The 11,251-nt window shown below is 34.6% G+C and overlaps 1 protein-coding gene across 1 annotated transcript; it reads left to right on the top strand.

The window, feature by feature from the left end:
* Window positions 1-896: 896 nt before the first annotated feature.
* LOC147289516 (PTI1-like tyrosine-protein kinase At3g15890) lies at window positions 897-2,595 on the top strand. The gene is made up of 4 exons (XM_086237289.1): window positions 897-988; window positions 1,123-1,267; window positions 1,495-1,757; window positions 1,950-2,595. Exons 1-4 carry the CDS (start codon window positions 921-923, stop codon window positions 2,593-2,595), a joined length of 1,122 nt encoding a protein of 373 aa, XP_086093415.1. The 5' UTR covers window positions 897-920.
* The last annotated feature ends 8,656 nt before the right edge of the window (window positions 2,596-11,251 follow it).

Here is an 11,251-nt window from a genome sequence, read left to right as displayed (position 1 = left end):
TTTACAGCTGTCTTACTTCACAGCTATTTTTTCTCACAGTAATATCAAACTGACCCTTAATCTATTTTTTTTATCAAGAGAGTTTACAAACAATTCCTCTCCTTTTATTTTTTCCGGTAATCGACAAAACTCTTTGATCGATTCTGTATTCAATGTAAACATATATCAATTACAGCTAATTATTATATATATGTATAGCTGACTGCGACCTATTCTTAGCTGGTTCTAGCCCAAGTATTTTATCACAAATTAAAGTTAATATATAGCTCGGCTAGCTAGCTAATTTGCGCTGCATCAGAACTTTGAAAGGTCGTGATTAATTGATGGGTACAGAGCCAACTTCATGGCGGGTGATCCCGTCGCTTTCAACTGTATATATAAAAAAGGTTACATATATAATATATCTTCAAAAACAATTATATTAAAGTTAATTAGTTTATTTAAATTTATACCACATACGTACGTGTCTAATACTTTATGGAGTACCAAATACATAAAATAACTTTCCAAGAAAGTCTCACAAAATAAAAAATGTGACATTTCCAATGAAAAAATATGGCGTGTTGGGCAAAAGCTAACAAGCACTAGAGTACACCAGGTTGAGGGCTAGCTGCTTGTGAACAGCCTAAGATTTGTTGTTGTTGTTGTGGAGTAGAATACATTTGAATATATGTAACATAAATTAAATTCCTTGACTTCCAAGGCTCTGCCTTTTGTCTTCACCATAAGACTCCTTCCCTTTTGCTTCAGATCGAGTTTCCGAAATATTTGCCTGCTTCTTGCATTGATCATATATCAACCCTTTTGTCTTCTCCCTCCATCCATCGATCCCTCTCACACGCACACAGTCACAGTCCATTGATTAATCCAGTACTCCCCATAATAAATCAGTTATGGTTTGTGCTTTCCTCCCAAAGAAAATGCCCGGCTGGAACTGCTTTTGTTGCAGCTCTGAGAAAGAGGATCAACCTAATTCATCAGAGCCCAGGTATGTTACCTAGTCATCATGAGCACATATAGATCGAACACTTAATTCGATCTTATCGCTAGGCTATGATGATATTGTTGATAATGTTTAATTGTTACTGTTTTCATTAATTTTGGGGTTGTTTACTTAATTAGGGTGCACAAGAATAGGGATTACCCTTGGGATATATACTCTCTCAAGGAGCTTCTTCATGCAACCAACAATTTCCACCATGATAACAAGATTGGAGAAGGCGGCTTTGGAAGCGTTTATTGGGGTCGAACAAGTAAAGGCGTCGAGGCAATCATGTTCATCTTTTAATTCTCCATCTTTTTCTATTTTATTTTTTTGGTTTCATTGGAATGGATCTCCACTGTCCCTCAGTACCACCTGAGCTAACTCCTTTCTCGTTTCAATTTCATTAATTCTACTTATGATATCGAGCAGCTAGCTACAAAATTTTTTTTTCTCAAATATTTTGTTGAATTGGTAGTGACTTTGGTCATATATTATATATATATATGCAGATAGCAGTGAAACGATTGAAAACGATGAGTGCAAAGGCAGAGATGGAGTTTGCAGTGGAAGTAGAAATACTTGGGAGGGTGAGACACAAAAACTTGTTAGGCCTGCGAGGATTCTATGCCGGAGGTGATGAAAGACTTATAGTCTATGATTACATGCCTAATCATAGCTTGATCACCCATTTGCATGGCCAACTTGCAGCCGATTGTCTTCTTGATTGGCCAAGAAGAATGAGCATCACCATTGGATCTGCCGAAGGTTTATTGTAAGTAATTAAACTAATAAATCTCCAATTAATTCCCCAAAATAATTTTAATTTAGTAGACTCTATAAAATAAAAAATTAAACCATGATTCTCAAACCTTCCTGAAATTCAAAGGTCATTGATCTTAAAATTGTTATTGTTAATTAAGTTTTTGAGTATATATGTTTGAATTACTTAATATTGTTAATTTAGGTACCTGCACCATGAGTCCAATCCTCATATAATACACAGAGACATAAAGGCTAGCAACGTGCTTTTAGACAATGAATTTGAAGCAAAAGTTGCTGATTTTGGATTTGCAAAGCTGATTCCTGATGGTGTTAGTCATCTGACCACTAGGGTAAAGGGTACTCTTGGGTATTTGGCTCCAGAATATGCCATGTGGGGAAAAGTTTCAGAGAGTTGTGATGTTTATAGCTTTGGGATTTTGCTCTTAGAAATCATTAGCGGCAAAAAGCCAATAGAGAAACTCCCCGGCGGAGTAAAGCGTGACATTGTGCAATGGGCCACGCCCTATGTCCAAAAGGGTGCATTCAATCACATTGCAGATCCAAGGTTGAAGGGCAAGTATGATCGAGAACAACTGAAATCAACGGTCATGATTGCCATCAAGTGTACGGATAGTAACCCTGATAACCGGCCCACCATGATCGAAGTGGTTGACTGGCTCAAGGTGGGTGTCGGAAGACGGAAGGAGATTGCAAATGTGGTGGACATGGAGGATGATGAAGACCAAGAGAACGACGAGAATGATACAGATTATCAAGGATATGGGATGCAACGAGCTGATCATCATGCCAGGATGCATATGACAAGGGCTAAATCACAAAGGAGATGACTTCAAATTAATGATCATCTCAAAATCACTTTTATTTAATTTGTGATACTGAAAGGATGTGTCTTTTTGGCCTTTGTTTTTTTGTATGAGATATTGAAATGTATCTTCCTAATCCTGACCTTATTATTATTAGTTCTTTGCGAGCGAGTCGACGTCAGTCATGAGTCATGCATGTAAGTTGCGAAACTAGAAAACATGACTTGGTCTTCGATCCCATGTACAGGTTTAAGAGTCTTCATGAACAATTAATGTACTACTACAAGAGTATTGTTCCTTTCCGAGTTACAAATTATTCCACATTTGGCTTATCGATCTGTTTGTTTTCGTATTGTTTGACATTCAATTTAAGTATCACATGTACATGGATTAATTCAAATTAAAATCCTTGAATTTATAAAACAATACAATACATTTCTAATTATTCCACCCGGCCCAATAGTATACGGTCGCATTAATTAATAAATTAACTCAAAATTAATTAAACTTGTAATGCAAATAGAAATGCCTTTATCTTATATATATTATTTGTTTGGAAACCTTGTCCATTCCTGCATTCGAGCGGATACGCAATACTTTAACCATCCATAATTAATATATAAGGAAACCTTCCTCCCGGGATATGTACTGAAAGTCTGAAATTGAACGACAGACATTTATAAAAATGAAGACCCTATAGGCCTATACAATATATAAACAATTAAAAACCATAACTATAACTAGGCTGTAAATAATTAATTATATGAAGATTATAATATATATAGCGTACGTACCAAGGATCACCATTATACATGGTTTGTTGGTAGGAAACTTATCCGTAGAATATAGGTGATGGGTTTTAAAATTCAAGATTCTTGTGAGTCGTAATTACAGAAAACATAGAATGGCGAGACCCAAAAATTACGCTAATTAAGCACTAATCAAGGTTTAAAAATAATAATAACAAAAGAATAAAGACGAGAACTTTTGAATGACGGACCTTTTTGGGCCCAAAGTTTATTTATTTTGGCTTGGAATTAACTAATTAAGTTGCTACTTTTAATCGACATTAATTGTTGTACCTGCCCTAATTTGAAAAGGACAATTGAATACTTATCATATTTATTATTTTCAAATCAAAGTTTGAAAGTACTATGAAAGGAACTTACGGCATATTAGTAAGGGAAAATTTTTCTAAATTGAACACATACTTAATTTGGGGTTAATCCTATTTCAAGACACATATTTAGATTTATATTGATAAATGACACTTACAAATAATTGTGAGTTCTGTCAAGATTTCCATTAAAAAAAAAACCATGTGCTAGTCACATGACTATTTTTAAGGGGTGAAATGGTCATTTCCTATGTCTAACCATTGCACTTAAAAAAAATTCATTTGTATTCTTTAAAGTCTTATAATGTACGTAGAGTAAAATATCAAAATAAATGAAATTTTTTTTTTAAAAAAGAGAGAGATGGCAGATCGCTCCTCCTGCCCTGCCCCAATCCAACTCCTACAACGGCAATCCCACCCTCCCCTCTATTCCTCTTTCTATCTCTTTCTCCCTTTATGTCTCTATCTTTTCTCTCTCTTCACTTTAACCCACCGCCGAAAGGGTGAGGTAGGCTGGCGATAATTAATAAACCTCGGTGAAACTAATTAATGGAGACACTTAGGCTCAGAGGCAAATGGGCCAACAATGAAGAGAATGAAGGGGAGCTTCTGGGGCGTGAATGGCTTCTTAGGCCTCAAGAGAGAGAAAATATAGAGACAGGGAGAAAGAGAGAGGGAGGGAGGGAGGGGGGGAGAGAAGGGAAGGGTAGGGTCGCGCCGGCAAATAAGGCTGCTGCGTCCGCCGGCGGGTAAGTTGCCACCGTGGGGAAACTGCCTGAGGTGGAAAGGGGTGGGGTGGGTTGGGTTGTGCGATCTGGGATCTACACATTCTTTCTTTTTCTTCTTTTGTTATTTGTTATTAGTTTTAATAGAAATAGAATTAAACCTTTATTTAATATGAAAAGACTAATTGATCTCTCATTTGGACGGAGTTAGTAACAAAACTGACGATTATATTGATACAAATTTTAAATAAGTGTCTTTTATCAACACAAACTTAAATATGTGTCCTGAAATAGAATTGAACCCAAAGTATGTATCCTAAATTGGGCGGTATCCATCCACTAATGTAAAGATTGGTTTAGAAAATTTTCCCAATTTTTAATTATGATCTTAGAATTAATAACATAAAACTATGTCTTTGCCTTGACCATATGTCTCTGCCTTGCATGGTCATAGCCATACATGCCATTAATTATATTTTTTGGTGTTTTCTTTGAAACAACAAATTATCAAAATTCACTTGTAAATATATATCAAATAAAAAAAATGCTATACTTACTACATTTTACCTCAGCGGATACATTTCTCATTAACCAGCTGGTGAAGAGACCCAAACAACCAATCCCCTAAGCCGAACAAGGAAAAAAAGATTTTTTGGGATCAATTAAGCATACAGAAATTGTTGTGGAGTCCGTTTTTGCAGATATTCACCTCCATGAACTACAAAAAGCCTTATGTCGTCTTTCAATTTTGGTTTATCATATATGTGGGCTGTAATTGTAGCATGAACGATAAGGCCCCATTCACTGGGCCTGTTTTCCAACTGGGCCATTTCATGGGCCTCTGATCTTGATCATACATGCCTATATCGCAAGGTTTGAATCATTTGGGATATATCGAGGAATTTACAACTTAAACTTTATGTTGGACCGTTGGTCTCATCCCCCCCCCCCCCCCCAAAAAAATAAATAAATAATAATTAAAGAAAAATAGAAAAGCTTTTATGTTGGTCACCAGCTATCACAATCAGGGAAAAGCCCATCTCAATTCACTTTAAAGGGAGCGATTGCATGTAAACACGTAGGCCCTATCCAAGTCCATGATAAATCCAAAGTTTAATTCCCAGGTAATTTGGACATCAATATTTTTATTATTTTCGAAGTTGAAAGGTACGTACATGCCAGTTACATTTCTAGATCAATGTTTAATTGTGTTGAGACTTGACTGGTACGTTGGAATAATGGAATTAACTTTTTAAGAGAACAGTAGGAATTAACTTTTTAAGAGAACAATGTACTTACCCACGTATAATTTGTAATTTATTAAACAAATAATAATAAGAATTGAATCATGAATATTTTTCAAGAGAATTAAGTCCATATATAATATATAATTTCTAGATTAACATAATTTTTTTAAGAAGACATATATGCATGTCGATCAGTGTTCACTCGATCCATCTGTAGAATGTATGGATTTGAACTTGGGAAGAAGCCAATAGAATAGCAATATATAGCTAATAAAATGGAAGTGGAGAACAGCTTTTAGCATGGATCATATCCCAAATCCCAACAAAACATATGTGTTTTGTAGTTAAAAGAGTTGAAACCTAGTCAACCTAGCTACATGCCCAAGTAGCCATGTAAGCATAGATATATACAAAGCTAGCTCAGCTAGCTAGCTAGCTCTACGAATTTGGGGAGGGGGTTTTGGATGTTTGTTTTGAACTTTGAACTTTATAAAGGACTAAATTAAATTAATATACGACACAATTGGGGTCGTGGTCAGTATGTATGTATGTATGTGTGTACAGATCTGAAACGTAACCACTAGTTTGCATTAATTGACACAAAAAAGCAGTGCATGATCTGTTAAAAGCACAATATATAATATAACGCTTGTGAAAGCATTTGCTGCATGCTGTAATATGTGTACAGTGCACCCTTTGAAAGGAACATTTGTATGAGCATGAGCTGGATGAAGTGCATGCTATATACGTAGCTGAAAAGGAAGTCGCCGGCCTATGTAGCTTTCCTATTAGCTACTTAGCTATTAGGTAGGTATGAGATGGATCATGGCCTTGCTAGGGTTCATGAAATGGAGTAGTAGGGCCTCCAAGCCTTCTCAGATGCCATTTATGTACTTGTCATGACCTGTGGTTCCTTGGCTAACGGTTTCAGAGAGAAATATAAAGATCCACCACCGAGGTCCGAGACTATATATACATATATAAGCCAGCTATAAGCTACCTACAATAATATTAATCAGGGTATGGTGGTCCAGCTTCAATTGTGGCAGCCTTATTGCACAAGAAAGAAAGACAGAGAGAGAAAGAGTAAGCTTACTATCACGAGAGGCAATATGGTCAAAACCCCAATATTCATGTTGATTCAGTGACTATCATGCATATCATATAATATTGTATGCAATATTAATTAATAATACAAATTTTTAATTTATATATACATATATATCTCATCCCATGCACGGTACAGAATTTGATGTTACTTGTCAGCTGGTATGTAACATTCTGATGTTAACTCGACCTTGATGTTATTGTTAAATTTCATAGGGAAATTAATTTCGTTTATTGTTCTTTCTTGTCATTCATATTCCAATTGCAATGACCAGCTGAATTTCAGGAAATAGCTTGGTTCTGGGTTCTATTTCACTACTCTTTTAGTTGTTGAATTTTATGAGTACGTACGGTACCAGATAAGTCATGTAAATGTATTTTATTATTAAAATTACAATTATTTTCTCACCTAAAAAAAAAAATTATTTAGCAGAATCACAGGCTGGTACGTAGTGCATTAATACATCAAGTATGCAGAGCTAGGAAGCTAGCTCAGCTTGTGCAGCTGGCTAGCTATGACTATTGCTATTATTACAATTCCAATGATAACTTCGAACGAATTAAATTCTTGTATTTTCTTTCATTGCGTGAGGGCCTATATATCTCAATCCCTATGATATATGGTTCCACTTTACCCAGGCATTCCCACAAAAGCTCAAGCAAAAAAAAGAAAAATAAATGGAGTGCCCTATATATACTCTATATATATATATATATATATATCAATCCTGCATTACAAGAGACACCATGATTCGAATCTTACTTTTTTTAATCTTTACTTGCCTACAATTCTCCGGGTACTTATGATTCCTCCTCTTTCGAGCTAGCCATATCTCGATCATGTCTTATGTATGACACCTAGGAGTACTATTAATTTCTATAATTAACTTCTGGTTGCATTTATTAGAGCTCTCCAAAAAGAATATGGTTCTAGGTTTCAAACTGAAATGCGTTAATACAATAATCATGTACGTACATGCGTATATAAATTATTTATCCCATATTATTTTTCTAAATATGTATTACATCTCTAATAGAGTTTTCTTATAAACAGATTTTCATTATATATAAAACACATACTAAGGAATATGTTAGGGTTAACCGCTCACACATATGAATCACATTTTCAGCTACTACGGTTGCAAATTACCTACACATATGAGTACTGGTGATTATCCTAACAACATGACTGAAAATTAGTTTAAATGTAACTGTGAATCCGATTAATTCTTCAGTTCAAACTATGATATATCCCATATCCCAATGTTTAAATGTAAGGATGTAAGGAGTGGCTAGTTGTGATACGAATTTGCAAAACAAGATGGGTAAGCATCAAGCACGCCAATGTTTCACCAATAAAAAAGTGAAAAGATTGTATGAATGATCAAATATATAGCTAGGAATATTTGAAGAATCATGCCAAAAAAAAAAAAGGAAAATGCCAATGAATTAAAGAAGACAGGGAATGGATGCTTTAAAATAGCAAAAAGCAAACATGGCAGTGCTGAAACAGTTGAAAAGGGCAATGAATATATATTTATGAATAGAGCGCTGGAGGTTGAGATATGTGTGTCTGATCAGCCAGTCTTTTACATTTACATATGGTGATATGGACACTAATTAAGTGGTGCTGCAAAATGCCAGCTCTGTGCCGGCCTGCTGCTTCACTAATTGCCACTCTCCTTTTTATATATATCTGCTTGCATTTTGTACATGTGGAACAATTATTGAATTTTTTATTATGTGATTGTTGAGTGGTTAGGTGAGCCTAATTTTCTCTTATATATATATATATATTCTTAATATATATATAAAGAGATGTACATATATCAGGCTCCTTCTGTTGAGGTATACCTCAACTTATTTATGTTGAGGTATGACCTTGTTGGGGCCCACACAAGTCGTTTTGTGGCGATCCGAACCGTTCGCAAGGATCATCTTCATTGATAGATCATTCTTGCAAAATATTAGTCAAATCCGAAATCATTTGTCTATCTAACTTTGATAAAACAAATGAACGGTTTCATCGAAAATATTTGGTTCGTCCATTTATTTGATCAAAGTTAGATAGGCAAATGATTTCCGATTTGACTAATTTTTTGCAAGGATGATCTATCAATGGAGATGTAAAAAATGAATGGTTCGGATTGACACAAAACGACTCGTGTGGGCTCCAATAGGGTATACCTCAACATAAATAAGTTGAGGTATACCTCAACAGAAGGAGCCTGGTACATATATATATATATTTTTTTTATGTTGACATAACCAAATGAATGTCCCATTTTGTGGGAAAGTCAAACTTTAGAAAAAACAAATAAAAGACCATTTCTTTGTATGAATTAGTTCATTGCCCAATTGTTTGGACATTGTAGCCATACCCTCCTCAAAAGTGTACGTCCCAATTCTAAACCAAACCAATAAAAGCAGTAAATCCCAATGTTGAAGGACAGACAACAGTAATTATTAATTGGTACACAATGTTGGAGTTAAAATCCCAGCTCGAGAATGTAAAATTTTGCATAATAAAGTATAAAGTTGTAGACATTTTTATTTATAGATTAATGTCATTTTGTTTCTCATATTATTACACTTGTATTGCTTTGGTTCTTAGACTTCTTATTTGAAAAATTAAGATTTTTAATTTTTTTAATTTTGTCAATTGAGGTTATTCTGTCAATTTATATATTTTTTATCTAAATTTAGCGAAAAATAAAAGAAAAAAATGGTAAAATCTAAATGGAATGAACCATTTTACCCTAAAAAAGGATCCCACGTGATTGGCACATAGTGCTATGCAAACGGAAATTTAAATGAAAAATGTGTAAGTTAATGGAATAATCTCAATTGACAATTAAAAAAATTAGAGTTTTTAATTTTTTAAATTATAAATCTAAGAACTAAATTGATACAAGTATAATAATTTAAAGAGTAAAATAACATTAATCCCTTTCATATATTACCAAATTAAATGTTCCAATTTTACCAAACAATTTTAATTTACAAACCAATTAAGTTATATATGGTTGTAGTCGAAGTAGTGCATGATTGAGAAATCCATGGTGGTGGTCCTGTCAGAATGAGAATGAGATCTTGAAAAGGAGGGAGTAATCCGAACACACTTCAAATGGCATAATAAAGTTTGTGTACAGTCTCGGAACGCACTTGCTCTGCATGACCCAACACGTATTAATAATCATGCATTCCTAGATAGGACTATAGGAGCACTTTTTTTTATAGTAATACAATAATAATAATAATAAAAACTTTAATTAATATTTGACGCCTGTATATAGTTCTTTTAAGCAAACTATATACAGAGTGCTCTATTCATGAAAGCGACCATGACTTTGATAGATATAATGCTTAGTAAGCAAGCTTTTATCAACAAATTAATAAAAGTAGGCATGCATTGCATCAACATTATTACTGTACATTCAAAATTACAGGTCGTTCAAAGACGTGCCTAGCAAGAAAAAAAAAAGAGAGCCTTTTGCAGCACTTTTGGTACCAATTAAGTTGAACAGAAAAAAAAAAAAAAAAGATTTTTTTTTTCTTGGTCTGAGAAAACAAAAGGCTTTATGTTCTGGTATGATAGGAAAAAAGTTGTATTGTTATACTTATACATATGCTTTCCTTTGTTTGAGCTCTCCATTCAGTCATTCACTAATGTGTTAATTAAAAGGAAGCAAATGATTAAAGAGGCAGAGAGAATCTGTACTGGAATACTTGTTTAAGGGGCCCAAAAATATATAATATAAAGATGAGTGAGAAAGTGTGTGTGGGAGAGAGAGAGAGAGAGAGAGAGAGAGAGAGAGAGAGAGAGAGTAAAAAACAAAATAAGACATTGGCAAATTGAGTCATAGGAGTCACTGGAGCAGAGCCATCGATTCGTCCGGTCCCCATCGTTCTGTACAAAAAATACTCTCCCTCTTTATTTTCTTCTCACTTCTCAGTCTCCACTCACTCACTCACTCCCTCCCTCACTCTACGCGGGAAGTCGTGGAACTCTCTCTCTCTCTCTCTCTCAAACAACAACTACAACAACAAACATTAATAAAAGCAATGTTATTAGTTGATGAGAAGAACTTGCCTGTAACTGTGGTGCCAGGTCAGCAATCTGACCTGATGTCACAAACCAATAAAAATGTGACACCTATAATACTTAAGTTTGATTTTTATTTAATTTATTACACAATATTTTAACTCAAAAAATCCCTGAAAAGGCATAAGGCAGATCAATTTTTCTCTCCCGCGCTCATCTCTCACGGCTCTTCTCCTTCCAAGCTTCCAAAGCAAAACCCTTTGTTCTACAGTCTCCTGCATCACTCTCTCTAGTCTCTACCCTACTATTTTTCTCTTCAGTAACTCTACTTAAGCTCCTCTTTTTTCTATTCAATCACTCCGCCCAACACAACAGGTATGATTTTTTTATCTGCTCTTCAATTTTTTTTGTTCCTAAACTACTGGGTTTTCATCCTCTG

The sequence above is a fragment of the Dryas octopetala genome, chromosome 3 (genome assembly GCF_963921425.1).
Source record: "Dryas octopetala chromosome 3, drDryOcto1.1, whole genome shotgun sequence".
NCBI classification, from domain to species: Eukaryota; Viridiplantae; Streptophyta; class Magnoliopsida; order Rosales; family Rosaceae; genus Dryas; species Dryas octopetala.
This window is presented reverse-complemented; position numbering and strand designations above follow the sequence as displayed.

What these genes read in the sequence shown, in the direction of transcription:
- LOC147289516 (XM_086237289.1), top strand. Translation starts at nt 921, where the DNA reads ATGCCCGGCTGGAACTGCTTTTGTTGCAGCTCTGAGAAAGAGGATCAA. An exon ending in CCTAATTCATCAGAGCCCAG is followed by an intron (nt 989 to 1,122) that starts GTATGTTACCTA and finishes TTACTTAATTAG; the next exon opens with GGTGCACAAGAATAGGGATT. An exon ending in GGATCTGCCGAAGGTTTATT is followed by an intron (nt 1,758 to 1,949) that starts GTAAGTAATTAA and finishes TTGTTAATTTAG; the next exon opens with GTACCTGCACCATGAGTCCA.